This window comes from Calonectris borealis, chromosome 28 (assembly GCF_964195595.1).
Source record: "Calonectris borealis chromosome 28, bCalBor7.hap1.2, whole genome shotgun sequence".
Classification (NCBI taxonomy): domain Eukaryota; kingdom Metazoa; phylum Chordata; class Aves; order Procellariiformes; family Procellariidae; genus Calonectris; species Calonectris borealis.
In genome coordinates, this window is record NC_134339.1 from 545,851 (window position 1) to 562,283 (window position 16,433).

Consider the following 16,433-nt stretch of genomic DNA (forward strand, 5'->3'; position numbering starts at 1 on the left):
GTGTCCCTGTCCCTGACTGCAGCACAGGGGGGTGCCCGGGAGCAGAGGTGCAGGAACTCCCCCCGGGGGGTGACCCCGTCCCCCGCCGCACCGAGGAGAGTGCCCAGGGGGGGCGGGGGTGTTGAGGCCCCCGGAGCAGCACGGGGGGTGCCCGGGGGGGGTGTCCGGGCCCCCAGAGCAGCACGGGGGGTGTCCGAGAGGGGGTGTCCGCGCCCCCGGAGCAGCACGGGGGGTGTCCGGGGGGCGTTTGGTCCCCCGAGGCAGCACGGGGGGTGCCCGGGGCGGTGGCGCCCGGCGGGGGCGGTGCGGGGCGGTGCGGGGCGGTGCGGGGCGGGCCGGGGCCGCAGCTATAAAGCTGTCGGGGGCGGCGGCGGCGCGTCCCCTCCCGGCGGCGGCGCGGAGCGGAGCGGAGCGGGCGGCGGTGCGGGCTGCGGTACCACCAGCAGCGGCGGCTCTGCGGGGCCGCGCCGGTGAGCGCCGCCGGGGCGGGGGGGGCCGGGGGCTCCGTGCGGGGCCGCAGCCGTCTGACCCCCCCCGCTCCTTTCCCCGCAGGTCTCGGCCACCCCCCGGACTCCCCTCCGGCTCTGCCCGTCCCTCCGCCTCCCCACCCCCCCCCCGTTTATTTTTTTCCGCCCCCCCCATTTCTCCCAGCAACGCCGCCCCCCGCCGCCCCCTCCCGCAGCAAGATGGTGCAGAAGAAATCAGAGATCCCGGGTTTCCACCGCTCCTTCAAGGTAAGGGGCTGCTCCCCTCCCCGGGGGGGATGGGTCCGGGGGGCTCCGGGGTGCGGGCAGGACCGGTGCGGGCCCGCGGCGGCCGGATCCTGCGCTCTGCAGCGCCCTGCGCCGCATCCCCTGCCTGGCGGGGGGGGACGAGCCGCCTCCTGCCCCCCGCGCCCCCCCCCCACCCCCGAAGGAGGGAGCGCCGGGGGCGCTACCACCCAAACCGGGCAGCAGGACCCCCCTGTCCCCCCGCCCCGGGGGTCGGGGTGCTCCCGGAGGGAGGGTCCGCAGAACGCCCCCACCCCGGATGGGCGCTGGGATGCTGCAGCAAGGCTTTGCTCACCCCGCTGCAGCTCCCACGAGGGTCCCCCGTGGGGTGGGGGGGTGGCGGGGGCTGCACCGTCCCCCCACCCAGCTGCACCCATTTGCCCCTAATCTGCCTGCGGGGTGGGGGGGCTGCGGGGGCTCCCCAGGCCCAGCCCGGGACCTGTTGTGCCGGCATCTTGTGCGAGATCCTGGCAGCACGGCGCACACGTTCTCCAACCCGTGGGTGCCCGGGGCACCCTCAGCCCTGTGCCCCGTCACACCGCATCCGTCCCGGCCGCTGTCACGGTCGGGGTGTGCGGGAGGGGGCCAGATCCTGCCGGGCCCTGCTCCCCTGAATGCTCTCTCCTGTCCCGGCGTGTGGCCCAGCGGCTTCGTGGGATCTTTGTTTAGTTTGGCTCCCGGCGCTGCGAGGGATGCTGGGAGCTCACCCGAAACCTGCCCGGCTTATTTTAGCTGACACCTAATCCTGCTTTTAAGGCTTTTGGCTGGGGTTTGGCTCCCTCCCCACCACCCCCCGGGTGGCTGGGGACGGGGACAGCCTGGGGGGGGACGGGACACCTCAGATGTGCTGATGAAGCCGGTGCGCGGCGTCCGCCCCGCGTCTCCCATCCCCCAAACCTTTTGTGTGGCGGTGCTGCGGCAGCTGGCAGGGCCCCGTGTCCCCCGAGTGCCCCTGTGCGCCCGCCATGTCCCCCCCCACGGGAGGCCTCATCCTGCCCGCGGTGCAGGGACGTGTCCCAGGGGGGCGGCCGCCCTGACGCAGGGGCCGTGGCCCTGCAGCTGGGGGGGGCTGGCAGCCGAAGGGCAATGCTGCCCTTTGCAAATTCAGATATTTTTTGCGGGGGAAGCTGGTAAAACGCTGGGCAGGAGCGTTTTGGCCCCGAAGATCTGGAGTGGTGCTTGGTGGGGGGGTGCTCCTGGTGTGCCCCCCACCCCACACCGCGGTGGGGACCTCCCCAGCCCCGCGAGAGCCGCCCCGGCAGTAAACAGGCGCTTTCTGGTCGTTTCTGGCAGCGGTGGCCGGGGTTTGCTGTTCCTGCGACGCGCTGGGGCTGGCAGCCGGCCTGGGCACCGGGGCACTGGGGCGGGTTTGGGAACGCCGCCGAGAGCCGCCACCTCCGCCCAAACAGATTTCGTAACCCTGGGCAGGATGGGGCCCTTTCGCCTCCCCGGCCGGGTGCGCCCGGTGCTGCCCCGTCCCGTAGTGGGGGCAGCTCAGGGGAGCGGGTGGCAGAGGGTCCCCATGTCCCCTTCGGGGTGCTGGAATCGGAGCCACCGGGGTTTGGGGTAGGGGAGGCAGTGGTTCCCATGCCCTTCGCCGATCCGGGGCGCAGGGAGGGTTTGCAGTGGGGCCCGATCCTGCCAGGTCGCAGGTCTCTCGCAGCCCGGCGGGCACAATGTTCACCGGAGTGGGGCTGAGTGGGCTCCAGCCCACCATGACCTTGCGGGGAGCTGGGAGGAGGTGGCACGGTGGCTCTGGAGCCCGTCCTGCCCTGTGGCTTTTTTTTTCCTCCCCCCTCACTGTAGTTCAGGCCTGGGTGGAGATTTGGGGTTGGGTTGGTGCGGGCGGCCCCAGCCCCTCTCATCATCCCCCGCGTGCTGGCCTGGGGCTGCTGGCGTGGAGGCATGACCCTGCAGCACCATCCCTGGCAAGAGATGTGAGCAAACCCTTCCTCCTTCTCCTCCTCCTCCTCCTCCTCCTCCCATGGCTCTGCCTGGGGCTCCGCCGCATCCCACCGGAGCAGCACCCTGAGCTGGTGTCCCGCTCTGGCAGGGCGGGTGAGCAGAGCGTGTGCCAAGACCAGGAGCGTGCTGGGCTCCGTGTCTGTACTGGGCGGCTGGTGGCGGCTGATCCGGTGGCTGCCATCTCACCCCAGTTCTTGGCCCTCACAGGGACAAAACCCCTTCGACCTGGAGTTCGACCAGTCCAACCACCTGGAGACCGTCTTCAACTTCGAGTGCCCGCCCCGTCCCGGTGAGCTGCGGGTGCCCTCCCACGGGGCTGCGTCCCAGGGGGGCTCCTCCCATCCTCGCCCCGGGGATGTTGGCCCTTTGTCTTACCCCGAGGGCTTTGGGGGGCTGCCCCGGGGGTGGCGATGCTGGAGGAGCATGGGGCACATGGGGGTGACTCATGCCGGTGGTTTTGCTCCGGTGCAGACATGCCTTCAAGTCAACCCATCGATATCCCTGACGCCAAGAAAAGGAACAAGAAGAAGAAGCGCTGCAGAGCCACCGACAGCTTCTCTGGCAGGTTCGAAGGTGAGCGGAGCTGCCCAGGGACCCCAGGGGTCCCCCCTGGCCTGGGGCAGGGCTGGGGCCCTCCTGCTGTCCCCAGGCTTGGGCTCAGCCCGGGGAGAAGGGACAGCCGTGGTGTCCCTTGCTGCAGCGGGGCTGATGGCTCAGGCAACCTCTCCCCTGCCAGATGTTTACCAGCTGCAGGAGGAGGTGCTGGGAGAAGGGGCCCACGCCAGAGTCCAGTCCTGCGTTAACCTCATCACCAACAAGGAGTACGCGGTGAAGGTAAAGCTCCGCCACTCGGGGCTGAGACCCGGCTCCCTCCCACCCCTGCCTCAGTTTCCCTTTCCGCCCTCCATATTTTGGGCTCTCCCAGCTCCCATGGCCATCCGGTGCTGGCACAAGATGACGGTTTCATGGGCTGGAGGGGAAGGAGAGGGCCAGGAGCACGGCAGGACCGGGCCGAGCAGGTGGCCCACCGTCCTCTGCCACCGCCCAGCTCCGGGACTTGGTCACCCCCCTTAGCCACGCTCCTCTCCCTGTAAATTAGGGCAGGCGGGAGATTAAATTAACACTTGCGACGTGTCTGGGGACTCAGGACAAGCAGGGATGTGTGGTGCTGGCAGGGTGGGCAGCTCCCACTTGCCCCAGGGAGGTCTCGATGCCCCTGTGCGTACATGGGCGCTGGAAGGGGTCGGGATGAGCCGGCCGCTTTTGGGGTGGGGATAGTGGTCCCATGGCCCCGCACCCCGCAGGCTCCCAGCCACAGCGTGAGGGGGCTGGGACGGGCCCCATGGCAAAATGCAGCCAAATGCAAGGGGAACCTGGCTTTCCCCATTGCCCCAGGGGGGCCTTGGGGTGCCCCAGTGGGGAAACTGAGGCAGCAGGGAGGGCTGAGTGGTGGTGGGGGGCTCCCAAAGGGCTGGGACCAGTGGAAGCACCCAGCTCTCCCCCTGTGAGCTGTGGGTGGGGACACCCTGCCCACCCCGTGGCACGTCCGCTGGGCACCCGCTGTGCCAGCGCCCGTCAGGGCGAAGGGCCCGTCTCTGCCGCCAGGGCTCGGCGGTGTCACATGGACCTCGCCTTGGCCGAGGCCCCGGGAGGGAGCGGCTTGGCACTACCACCGGGAACAGCCTGTTCTGCTGCCTTAACCCCTTCGGGCACCCCCTGCCTGCCTCCGCCCGGCCCCCAGGGTCCCCAGTGCCAGCTTGGGCGGGGGCACTGTGGCTGCTAGCCCCCCCCACCCGACAGCCTGAGTCTCCCCACCCGACACCCTGAGTCTCCCCTCCTTTGTGTTTCAGATCATCGAGAAGCGCCTGGGACACATCCGCAGCAGGGTCTTCCGGGAGGTGGAGATGCTGTATCAGTGCCAGGGACACAGGTACCATGGGGCAGCCACCGTCCCACCCCTGCCACGGGCATGGAGAGTAGGCTGAGACCGGGCTGACGCTCGGGACACCCATGGGCTGCAGCCAGGCCGCCCTCCCCTTGGCCTCGCCGACTGGTGCGGGAGCATCTCGAGGCGACGTTGAGCAGTTTGCCATGACAACAGGGGGGCCGCGGCGGCCAAGTTGGAGCGGCGCCGAGGGGCGAGCCGAGCTGCCGCGGTGGTGTTTGCCGTCTCGCCGCAGAAAGCTGCTGAGCGGGGCTGTTTCTGGAGAGGGGCGAGTGAGCCAGGAGGGTCTGCGAGCAATTAAGGAGCGGAGCCGGGCGCCGAAAATCCCTCTCCCCCCTGGAATGCGGCCGGGGGGCCCCAGCCATGTGGTTTCAATCACTGGAAACCCAATTTTCCTGGCCTGTGTCCCCCCCCAGGGACCCGTGCTGGTTGGGGTTGCGGGGGGCTGCAGGGAAGGGGGACCCCGGGAGGTTTTTGGGGGGATGCTGGGCTGATGCTGCTGTCCCCGCAGGAACGTCCTGGAGCTGATCGAGTTCTTTGAGGAGGAGGAGAGGTTCTACCTGGTGTTTGAGAAGATGAGAGGAGGTGGGTGTGGTGCAGGGGCAGGGGAAGCCGGGGCGGTGGGAACCCCCGCGAGCTCCCGCTCTGCTCTCGCCCGGCCGCAGGCTCCATCCTGACCCACATCCACCGGAGACGCCACTTCAACGAGCTGGAGGCCAGCGTGGTGGTGCAGGATATTGCCAGCGCCCTGCACTTTTTGCACAATAAAGGTGAGCTGGGATGCCCTGGGCTGCCGCCGTGCCCCCCCCGGGGGGGTGCTGCCTCCCCGCATCCTCCTGCCCGGGGGACAGTGCCGGCCCCGTGCGCAGGGTCAGGCCCAGCTGCATCACGAGGTTTTTTCATGGTGTGGAGCCTGTTCCTCCGGTTCGGCTGGGACTCGGGGCCAGAAGCAATTTTTGCCCTTTGCCACGACGCAGGCGGTGATTTGGGGCAGGGAGGGGAGGGGTCCCTGTGCCACCCCCAGACCTTTCACCACGGAGGTCTTGTCGGGGGGGATTTTCACCCTCATCGTCTCTTCTCCCTGCCAGGAATCGCACACAGGGATCTAAAACCAGAAAATATTCTGTGCGAGAGCCCGGACCAGGTGAGTGGGGAGCAGCTGGGGTGGGCACAGGGGGGTGCTGCCGGAAGGGGGTGCGGGTCCCCATGGGGGTGCTGCTGCCGCAGCAGAGGGGGTGGTGTGAAGCATGACATGACCAGGCATTAACGAGCAGCTGGGGCATGAAAGCGGGGCTGTAGGTCCCCGGGGGGGGTCACTGGCCGCTCCTTCCCCGCAGGTCTCCCCGGTGAAGATCTGCGACTTTGACCTGGGAAGTGGCATCAAACTCAATGGCGATTGCTCCCCCATTTCCACCCCGGAGCTGCTCACCCCGGTAAGCATGCAAACTTGGGGGGGGAGAGGGCTGTCCATGAGGGCCCCCCCCGGCTGCCCCACAGGCTTTAGGGACGGGGCTGCGCGCGGACACCCCCCTCTGCTCGTCGCTCCCATCGCTGACGCTGCGTGTCCCCCTCCGCGGCGGCGGGCGAGATGCGGTTACATAATGCGGGGGTGGGGGGGCCCGGGCGGCGCGGGGGGGGCTGGCGCACAGCCCGGGCTGCCGTGAGCCTTAGCAACAGCCAGCCGCGGCGGAGGCGGCCGCGCGTGGAGGCTGGCGCTCGCAGGGAGAAGTGGGTCAGGCGAGAGGCTGGGGGGCATTGGGGGGGCCACCGTGATTCCCCCAGCCGTGGGTGAGAGCGGGCTGGGCCGCCCCCCTCCCCCCCCCTGCGGGAAGCTGCTTGCATGCAATGCAGACCCTGCAGGGTGGACACCCCAAAAGCTTCTGGGGTGACCCCTATGTTGCGAGGAGCAGTCCCACGCGCCAGGGGGGACGCTGAGCCTGCCCCTCCCCCCGCAGAAAGCCCCGCTCCTCTTATCACCAGCAGCCCAGCCCCCCCGTGCAGGGTGTTGCCCTGCACCCCGGTGTTTTTGGGGCGCTCATGTGCCAAGGAGGGCAAAGCCTGGCAGATTCAGGGTGCACAACAGTAGAGGTGGGGACCAAAACACTCCGCACCCCCCCCCCTCCGCATTTACCCTCCTCCTGGGGCAGGGGCTGAATTTCTGAGGTGTCCCAAGTTTCCCCGTTCTCAGCCATGGGGGCGGCGCGGGTGGCTGCCCCGGTCCCTGCAGGGTTAAAGCCCTGCTGCAGGGTGGTGGCTGGGCTTGGGTGGTTTTTTTTTTTCTTGCCATGGCATCAGCTGCTGGGGCTGGCAGGCCTCTCGTTACGGGGTGATTATCTGCTGGCTGCAGCTTTTTTCTCCCCTCGTCACGAGGCCCGTATGGGCTGCGGGTCACGTGCGCTGGAAAGCCCCAGAGTCCCGGGAGCGATAGGGGAACAGGGCCGCTGGCTCTCGCCTCTCCTTGCATCAGTGTTAACTCCTCCGGCACCGGATCCCGCGCCTGCTCCGGTGGCTCTGCCTGCGCCACGCAGGGGAACGGGCAGAGCAGGCTCGGCCCCGCCGCCTGCCTGCCGTGTTCTGCGGCCGCTCCCGAGCGGTGGGACGGACGCTGCCCCGTGGGGCCGGTTGGGTGGTGGCGCTGCGGGGTGGGGGTCTGGCCCCGCGGGGGTGCCTGGGGGAGGCGGTTGCACCCCTTTCGGCTTTATTTTTTTGGGGTGGCAGCCCCCCATTGGGTGACCCCCAGAGAGGCAGGTCAGTGGCATCCCCTGCATGGCAGGGTGTGGTGGGAAACCTGGGGAGGGGGGATCTGCCCTGCCAGGAGCAAACCCGGAAAGCAGCCGTGTCTGCACTCTCATTTCAGGGGGTGAAGCCCTGTAGCTCTGGCAAGACCCCCCCCAATCCCCCTGGCCAGCACGGCTCTGCCCCGTCGGTCCCCCATCCTTTGGGGCCCCTGTGCTGGGGCTCACCCCCGCCTCTCCCCGCAGTGCGGCTCTGCCGAGTACATGGCCCCGGAGGTGGTGGAAGCCTTTAACGAGGAGGCGTCCATCTACGACAAGCGCTGCGACCTGTGGAGCCTGGGTGTCATCCTGTACATCATGCTGAGCGGGTACCCCCCCTTCGTGGGCCACTGCGGCTCCGACTGCGGCTGGGACCGGGGCGAGGCGTGCCACACCTGCCAGGTGCGCGGGGCACCCCGGCATTGCCGAAACCCCCCACCGGTTTGGCAGCACCGCTCCCGGCTCAGCCCCTTCTATTTCTCCTCCCTGCACCAGAACATGCTCTTCGAGAGCATCCAGGAGGGGAAGTACGAGTTTCCCGACAAGGACTGGGCGCACATCTCCTTCGGAGCCAAAGACCTCATTTCCAAGCTGCTGGTGAGAGATGCCAAGAAGCGGCTCAGCGCGGCCCAGGTCCTGGAGCACCCCTGGGTGCAGGGGGTGAGTGCTGCTGCCCCCTCCCCGCTCCCAAAAGCTGGGGTACGGGACACCCCCCTGTGGGGTGCCCGGCTCTGACCAGCTGCCTTTTGTTGCAGTGCGCCCCGGATAACACCCTGCCGACCCCCATCATCCTGCAGAGGTGAGCCCAGGGGACCCTGGGATGGGGGGGACACATCCCAGCCCCCCAAATCCTGGCTCCTCTCCCCAGCGGGCCGCTGTCCACTCTTGCTGCTTTTCGGGGGCTCTGCCGCAACTCTGTCTGGGCAGCGGTTGCGGCATGTGATTTGGGTTCGAGATGTGTTTTTGGTGCCTGACCGGTCCAGCGTGGTATGCACGCAAGGAGGGACACCCTGATATTTGACTCCAGTCCCCCACATCCCACCCTGAGCCCCTGCCTCCCCCGCAGGAACAGCAGTGCCAAAGAGCTCACCTCCTTCGCTGCTGAGGCCATCGCCGTCAACCGCCAGCTGACACGGCGTGACGAGGACGAGGAGGAGGAGGCGGAGGAGGAAGCACGACCCATCATCATCAAAGCTACCTCACGGGCCATGCAGCTCTCCCCCCCCTCCGAGTCCAAGCTGGCCAAGCGGCGGCAGAAGAGCAGCCTGGCCAAGGCGGTGGCCGCCGGGCAGCACCTGGTGGCCCCGCTGGTCCTGGTGGCCGACCAAGCCTGAGCTGTGCCCCTCGGACCTGCTGTATCCCATGTCCCCCCTCCTCCTTCTTTCTTTCTTTCTTTCTTCCTCCCCCCGCCACCCCTAAAAACCCCACCGTTTCTGGCTAGTGACAAGATCAGGACTCGTCCCTGTGGCTGGTTTCCAAGGTTTTGCTGATCTTGTAGGTCTGGGGGTGGGAGGGTTTGTTTAAGATCTTTTTTTTTTTTAAGGTATTAAATCAAGCGTGAGGTTGCTTCACCCAGGGCACACTCAAGGACATCTGACAGACACACGGACTTTTGTTTCCCGACTCCTGGTTTCTCCTCTGACATTTTTCCCCCCTCCCCGACACCAAAGGACTCTTTGTATCCGCAGCTGCTTTGACGATTTCAGCTCATTTCATACTGTGAACAAAAGACCCTCGGTCGCGTTTTCAACAACGGGAGTCGCGTTTTAACCTCGTCCCTCCCCTCGGAGCTGCAGGTCTTTCTCCGATGTTGGGGTAGATCCCACAAAACCCCCCTCCCGGGGGTCCAGGAGGCACCTCCCAGGCGTGGGGAGCCCCTCCGTCCCGTGCTTGGGGGTGTCCCCAGCTGCGCTTTGGCGGGATGCGGCAGGCGTTGTGCAGGGAACCGCTCGGGCCGGGGAGAGACGGTGCCAGCGAGGGAGCAGTGCCCCATCCCACCGAGCTGCCCTCTCTCCTCGGCTTCCAGAATAAGCTATTCACCCCCTTTTTTTTTTTTTTTCTTTTTTTTTTTTAATTATTGTTGGTTTTAAATTGCTAGCTGTGCTTCTTCTACAGGGCACGGAGAAATGTCTTCCTTTCCTCCCATGCTCCGGCCGGTGGTTCCCCGGGGGTAAGGTCAGAGCCGGCGGGATGCACAGGCACCTGGGACCGTGCTCTGTGCTCTTGCGCCGGGTCGGGTGTTGCACCCCTGTTTTCGGAGGGGTTGCTCACCAGTGGCTGTGCCCTCGTGGAGGTGCAAGGGGGGCTGAGGTCTCCAGGGTGGCCGGAGCAGCCAAAAAATACCCCTTTGGGAATAGCGGGGTGCTCTATGGAAAGCGAAGGACCCCCCTTAAAGAGCTTTGGGACCTGCTGCAGGGCGCTGCGACCTGGCGCGGCTTCGGGCTGGCCCCGAGGCTGCTGCGGAGGGTGCCGAGCGCCCCGGGGGTGCCGGTGGGTGAGTGGCCGGGCTGGTGGCAGCACCCAAGGGCCATGGCGCAGGGGAGCAGTCTGGGGAGGGCTCGGGATGTGGGACCGGAGTGTTTGGGGTCAGGGCAGCAGCGCCTGGGCGGTGCAGGGTCCGACACGCAGCTGAGCATGCGTGTTCACATGTGTGCATCTGTGTTCATGTGTGTTCATGCGTGTGTGCGCATGGAGTTGACCTTTCCTCGGAGCTTGCTTTGGGGAAGGGAGGGAATGCACGCAGGGGAAGGAACACGGGATGCTGAATCGGGACGAGGCCCTTGGCTGGTTTCTGCCGCGCAGGGCTGGATCCGTCCATCTGGGCGAGCGGTGCCCATGCTTGGAGCCGGGCTGGCGTCCAGCTCCTCCAAACACCCCCTGCGCCGAGCCAGCGCAGCAAACCTCCGCTCCCCGCCACGGGTCGTGCCACCAGGCTGCGCCCGCTGCCATCCCCACGTCCCACCGGGAGGGAGGGTGCCCCTTTCGTTAGCAGTCTCCTCTCCCTTCCGACTCAATGCTTTGAGCTTTATGTTTTGAAAAAGCAGCCTTGGCCCATCGTGTGCGCAGGTGAAGGCGTTGGGAGCTTGCTTTGAGCTGGGAAAGAGCCTTCCCCGGGTCTTCAGCTGAAGACAGTCACTGTCTCCGAAAAAAAGAAAAAAGTTCTCCTTTTTATTTTAAGACTGCTGACAGCAATACTATGCAATATATGTTGTTTTTTGTTTCAGGGAGGTGTGTGTGAGTTATCTTGGGAGATGATGATCTCGGGTGTTGATGGAGTTTGGGGCAGGGGCTGTCTTTTCTCGCCCTTCCCGGCCCTTCTGCCGAGTGGCATTGGTGGGTTGGGGAGGGCGGCTCCCCCCCCAAAACCGCCTCGCACTTGCGATCTGCCCTCTCCCCTGGGTGCCCCCAGTCCCACCGCACAGGGTGGGGAGGAGCGGGGCGGTGGCAAGGGGATACACCCCCCTGCCCCCCGACAGGCACCGGGACACCCCGGAGAGGCCTCCTTTAAAGGAAAAAAAAAAAATCCATCTTGATTGTACATTGTTACTTTTTATAGCTTATTTTGTTTTATCAGTTGTAGATAATTCCTTGTTGTCTTATATTAAGAAATACTTGAATGATGTACAGTACGCGATGCCTTGAGCTGGTATTGTGAAAGCTATTGTTAATGCTGCACGCCGCAGCCTTTTTTTAAAAAAAAAAAAAATCGTGGGAAGGGGATGGCGGGGGGATGTCTCTAAAATTTTTTTTGTCCCCCGTGCTTTTCTTGGCAAACCAACTTTCCCCCTCATCCCGTGTGCAAGACCTAACTCTTTATATATATATATATATATATATACATATATATATATATATATACACACACACACACACACACTCTTCTGGTGGCTGGCGCGTGGCCTGTGGGCGCTGTGCCGGTGCATGGGCATCCTCGGCCAGGGATGCCTGCAGCTGGCGGGTGCTGCGGGTGTTTGCATCGAGGGGATGGACGTACCGGGGAGCATCCGAGCTCTTTGGTGGTTGCTCGGCCCAGGCTTGGCTTCGCGTTTCGGCTCGGGGGTTCAGATTGACCGTGGACCCGGCGCTCGTGGCATGGCACTCCTGGGGGAACCTGTGCCGCTGGGATGGCGAGCTCCCAGCAGCTCTGGTGTGCAGTGTGCGTGGCAGGGTCTGTGCGTTTATAGAGGATCCTTAAATGCCTCTAGAGCTGGGGGATTGACTCTTAACACCTCTAGCCCTGCTCGCGGCGGTGTTGGGGACCCGTGGGTGCCTCGGCAGTGTAGGGCTTGGCACCGCACCGGGCCAGCTGGGGAGATGCGCGTGCTGGGGCCGGACATCCCCTCCCCGCTGCCAGTGCCTCTTCTGGGGTGGTTTCCAGACAGATGCTTCCCCAACCCACAGTCCAGCACCAGCTAGCCCCTCTCGCCAACACCCTTCTTCCTCCTCTTCCTCTTTCAGTGTCTTTCCCCCCCATAGAGCATCTGTCTTGGAAACCAACTTCAAAAAGATTTTTTTTTTTTTTTTAAGCTGGAAATTTTAAGCGTTTTGGCTTCCTCTCCTTCCCCCCTGCCCTTCCTTCAGCCGACTAACTCGACTTAGAACTGGTTAGAAACGTTTACTGTGAAGCTAACTTTTTTTTATCAAAACAGGAGAAACTTTCTCCACTTTACAATTGATGAAGACTGCCAAAGCTGGTTCGACAAGAGTCATGTTAACGCACTGTTGGTTTGTACAACGGCAGCCTCCGCTCGGGGGCTGGCTGGAAAATAAAAATGAAAACAAAAAAAAAAAACAAAAAAGGAAAAAAAAACAACCCACAAAAACAAGCACTTTACTGTATGTACCAGGTGAACTGATACAGCTGAATTGAAGTTTTCCTTTATAACAATTGTTGATGCCAGAATTTTGTATTCTGTTTTGTAAGAATTTAATAAAAATGCATTGAGACCTACGTGGTCGGAATGTTGCTGCGGGCAGGCTGGGCAGCACGGGGCCATCGCTGGCTGCCGTGGGGGTTTTTGGGCAGGTCCGGGGGAGGGAAGCGAGCCTCCCCAGTGCTCCATCCATGGGCTCTTCCCGTGGTCATCCTTCCCCGCCTCCACCAGCTCCTTCCCAGCCCACTGCAGGTCCCAAGGCAGCTGGGGGCCCGGCAGGGCTGGAGCTGCAGGGTGGCAGGTTCGGATACCAGGAATATGGGCTGGCAGCGGCTCAGGTCCTGAGTCACTTTTCCCGGCGGGGTGGTGTGATCCACCAAATCCCCAAATGGGGGTTGGAGGGTCACGGTGCAGCACTGTGCTATCTGCCAGCTGCAAACAGTGGCACGGAGGCTGCCCACTGCTCTGCCACCCTTTGGAGACACCCCTGGCCCATTTTCCACCCCACCTTATCTGTCAGGTTGTGGAGGGGGAAACTGAGGCAAGAGGAAAGTGTGTGGTGGGATGCTGGAGATATGGGCAGCAGCAGGGACTGGTGATCAGGATGTGGGAGAAGGGCTGCAGGAGCCCTGCTGTGCTTTCTTCCGTGGGCAGGGAAGACTTGGTTGAATTTTTTTTTTTTTTAATGTATTTTAAATTTTAAGGTATTTTCTGGCCTGGTATAAGTAAGTTTTCCAGCCCTGCTGCCATGCTGGGGGATGGAGCTGTGAGCTCTCTGGATGCCATTGCCGTGGCTGGTGGGGACACCCCGCCTGGCTCTGCTTCTCCAGCAGCCCCCCAGTTTTGAGGATAGGGCTGCAAGTTCTGCTGTGGACCAGTAGCTGATGCTCCCAGCTCTGCACGCTGGCAAGACGGCTCCGAGCGGAGAAAGCCCTGCAGCAACTCGCTGCCGAGAAGTCTGTGCTCGCTGCTTGAAAAATGGTACAGCTGCTTCCTGCAGCATCTGGATCCGAACAGGGCGGCTCCAGGAGTCTCCCTTCCCAGGCTGCTCCGGGATGGCCCGTGGTGGGACCAGAGCTGAGGGATGCAGAGGATGAGAAGGAGCGTGTCCCATCCCGCTGTGCTGTTCCTGCCTCTGTTGAACAAAGCTATTGCTCTCTCCTGTCCCACCATATCGCAACCCTGGACATTTTATGAGAATCCAGCTCTCGGCTCTCCTTTTCTTCCCCGTCTTGTGTATCCTGCTCTCCTTCCCCTCTTGCATGTTGTCTCACCAGTCCTTGGGCACTCAGCTATCTGCTCCAGAAATCCTTCCTCTCCTGTCCTTTGCTCATGGCCTATCCTGCAGACAATCTACCTTCCAAGATGCTGGCTGGATCCCAGGCAGGGGGTGTCAAAGAGAGCTTTGCTGTGAAGGCTGATTTAGGTTTTCCTCTCCGTAATATTTCTTCCCGTGGTCCCTCTTCCCCTGCACCCCCGGCTTCACCACCCCTAGAAAGCGCCCGGTAGCTGGAAACCATCTCAGAGCACGTGCGGAGAAGGGCAGCTCTGAAAATAAACCAACGCTGGGTTAAAATAACCTGCACCACTCTGGTGCTTGAGCATCGGCCCAAAATAGGCTCTGCCGCTGGGATAAGGGTGCTATAAATAAACTGCAGTGATTTGCACTGGAGAAAAGCCCTGCAGCAAGAGCAGCAGCGATGCCGCCCCGCTGGCCCGGTGGTACCGCGAGAGCAAAGGGGCCACTGCGGAGCCGCTGTGGTTGCCTGGGTGACATAGCGGGTCAGTCGGCTTTGGGTGACGTGGTGGCTTGTGTCAGTTCTCCTGTTCTCAGGATTTAATTGAGCCATCAGGTCATGATCAGATGCGAGCGACCGCGGTGCTTGGGTGGCCAGTGGGGTTGTGCCTGGCTTCGGCACAGGGCATCGAGGAGGGTGGGCAAGTGGGCAGATGAAGTGTCTTCAGTATTTTGGGTCTAAGCCTGGCTCTCCTGGTGACAGGAGACGATCCAGATGATTAGCCAATGTTTTGATTCACTATCTGCTTGAAAAAAACTATGATGTTCCTCCCTGAAGTGAGGAACATGCATTCCCTCAGCCCCAGACTTGTCTCCTAATCAGTCAGTGAGCCCCAAAACTACACTGGGCATGCAGAGAGGAAGGCGTGAAGGGCTGTTTTGGATCAAAAAAGGGTTTTGTTTGCCTTTTTGTGCTTTTAAAATGTTTTACAGGACAGGGCAGAGAAGGAAAGAAGTGAATCACCACTCCTGTCCAAGCAACTAAACCAAACCGATTCTTTTTTTTTTTTTTCTTTGCCAGAACGTGCCACTTCGGTGTCATTTTGTGGCTGGTGCGTAGGGGTGCAGGTTCTCCCTCTGTAGCCATCTCCGGGAGCAATGTGCACCCTGGCAGACCCCAGCACGTGGGTCTGGCTCTGCCTGCGCTGCCTGCGGTCAGTCACTGCACCCAAACGCCCTGCAGCAGGCTGGTCCCTCTGCACCAGGACGAGCCTTGGTGGCACGAGCACAGCACGGCACGGCCATCTCCTCTGCCGGCTGGAAAAGGCCTCGGTTAGTCTTGTGTTTGTGGGCTCGGATGGTGAAGTGTGGTTTTTGGCGAGCCACGGGGTGCAAGTTTGCCTTTCCCACAGGATTTCAGCTCCAGGTGGAATTGCACAGGCCTTAGGAGCTGCGGTCAATCAGCGGGAGCGGAGCAGCATCAGGATTTCCCAAAGCCTGGGCTGTGCCCCTCAGAAACTCCGCTGCTGCCTGTGGCTGGAGTGGGCCATGGGCCTCGTGATTCATCTTCTCACCTGGTTAAAGGTTTAAATAAAGGCTTGTTGCTAAAGCACAGGGTTTGGCAAGTCCCACTTTAGCCCTCTTCTGGGTAACACCCAAGATGTCTCTGTCTTTGCCATGCAGCCCTTCACGGAGCTTTGTTTCGTCTTAACGTAACTCCTTTGAAATGAGCTGCTCAGCCGGGTAAGAGCTAGCTCCAAATTCCTAGCTTTTGCTGGGAATACATATTCCAAATGTATTTTTTTGCCTCTACAAGGTAAAGAAAGGCCAGGTGTCCTCTGCCATCTAACTCTGAGTGCTCCAGTCCCACTGGTTTCATTCCAGCTGCTCATAGCTTGCCCTTGTGCAACCGAGACCCTTTATTTCCAGACCTATATTTAGTCAGCCTTCACCTAACACCAACTGAATCACACCAATTCCCCCACCCAGAGTTATTGCTGTGGTTAGGCTTTTTATCGTCTTGCGATTACTCCATCTAAAATAGTGTGGCCTTTTGCTGAGTGCCTAATTTGTGAAGAAATCTGTTGGCTATCAGCTCCAGAAATAACGGCGCCATGCCATTTTTAGAAGCGTTTGTTCTCAGATTTATTTCTGGGATGTTAAAGTCTCCCATATGGCACTATTCTTTGATTGTATTTCTTTTGTCTAATACACTGCTGATCGCTGCTGTGTTGGTCCGGGGGTGCTGTAGCAAACACCTTGCCCCATCCCACAGAACCAAGGCGGAGAGTCCCACGCAGATTTCTGCGCTATCTGTATTATCCCTTATTTCTGTAGCTGTGATTCTTTACACTGGTCCTGAGTTGAGCCTTTGGCTATTCCACAATATGAATCATCCTTGTTTGTTTCATCACGTGCCCAATAAATTGGAGGTCTAATGAGTGGCAGCACGGCCGGCACAGAGAACGGGGGTGGTGCCGGGGAGATCGGTGCACGCTGTACCACCCGCTGGACCCCAGGTCAGCTGGAGGGCTCTGGTGGGCGTCAAATCCCCTCCCTGCGTGACGGAGAAGCACGCGTCTTCCCTGGCAGGCACACCAACCCCTCAGAGACACCCCTGTTTCTCGAGGATGGCCCAGCCGCGGATTTGCTGGGGTTTGGGAGCGGGGAACTCTACGGCAGAGAGGCTTCAGCCTCCACCACCTCCACCCCCTCCAGCATGGGCTGGGCTGGAAGTTCATGCCCCTCCCGAACAGGGCAGGGGCCTCTTGGTGACCCCCCGGTAGCACTCCTGGAGCTGAAGGGCTGCGGGACCAACCAGCCGGTGCCCACCTGCCCTGGGACGAAGCTCCAGGCCACTCCTGCCAG

At 62.4% G+C, this 16,433-nt stretch overlaps 1 protein-coding gene and 1 pseudogene across 4 annotated transcripts; both read left to right on the plus strand.

Moving 5' to 3' along the window:
• The first annotated feature begins 372 nt into the window (after nucleotides 1–372).
• On the plus strand, nucleotides 373–15,152 carry MKNK2 (MAPK interacting serine/threonine kinase 2). 4 transcript variants are annotated; one of them, XM_075175445.1, is made up of 15 exons: nucleotides 373–470; nucleotides 553–734; nucleotides 2,943–3,024; nucleotides 3,207–3,308; nucleotides 3,472–3,569; nucleotides 4,586–4,665; nucleotides 5,192–5,265; nucleotides 5,346–5,450; nucleotides 5,769–5,824; nucleotides 6,018–6,113; nucleotides 7,662–7,856; nucleotides 7,950–8,114; nucleotides 8,210–8,253; nucleotides 14,647–14,897; nucleotides 14,978–15,152. In XM_075175445.1, exons 2-15 carry the CDS (start codon nucleotides 687–689, stop codon nucleotides 15,010–15,012), a joined length of 1,431 nt encoding a protein of 476 aa, XP_075031546.1. In that variant the 5' UTR covers nucleotides 373–470; nucleotides 553–686; the 3' UTR covers nucleotides 15,013–15,152. The 4 variants fall into 4 exon arrangements, with proteins under 4 accessions (XP_075031546.1, XP_075031548.1, XP_075031547.1 ...); XM_075175447.1 differs by lacking the exons at nucleotides 14,647–14,897; nucleotides 14,978–15,152 and adding an exon at nucleotides 12,104–12,405 and having other exon boundaries at nucleotides 374–470; XM_075175446.1 differs by lacking the exons at nucleotides 14,647–14,897; nucleotides 14,978–15,152 and adding an exon at nucleotides 8,521–12,405 and having other exon boundaries at nucleotides 375–470.
• Nucleotides 9,376–12,405, plus strand: LOC142093890 (uncharacterized; annotated as a pseudogene).
• Nucleotides 15,153–16,433: the final 1,281 nt, after the last annotated feature.

Bases quoted from the DNA above. Each gene is read 5' to 3' on its own strand.
- MKNK2 (XM_075175445.1), top strand. From the start codon at position 687: ATGGTGCAGAAGAAATCAGAGATCCCGGGTTTCCACCGCTCCTTCAAG. The intron at 5,451-5,768 runs GTGAGCTGGGAT...TCTCCCTGCCAG, and splicing joins GCACTTTTTGCACAATAAAG to GAATCGCACACAGGGATCTA. The intron at 7,857-7,949 runs GTGCGCGGGGCA...TCCCTGCACCAG, and splicing joins AGGCGTGCCACACCTGCCAG to AACATGCTCTTCGAGAGCAT.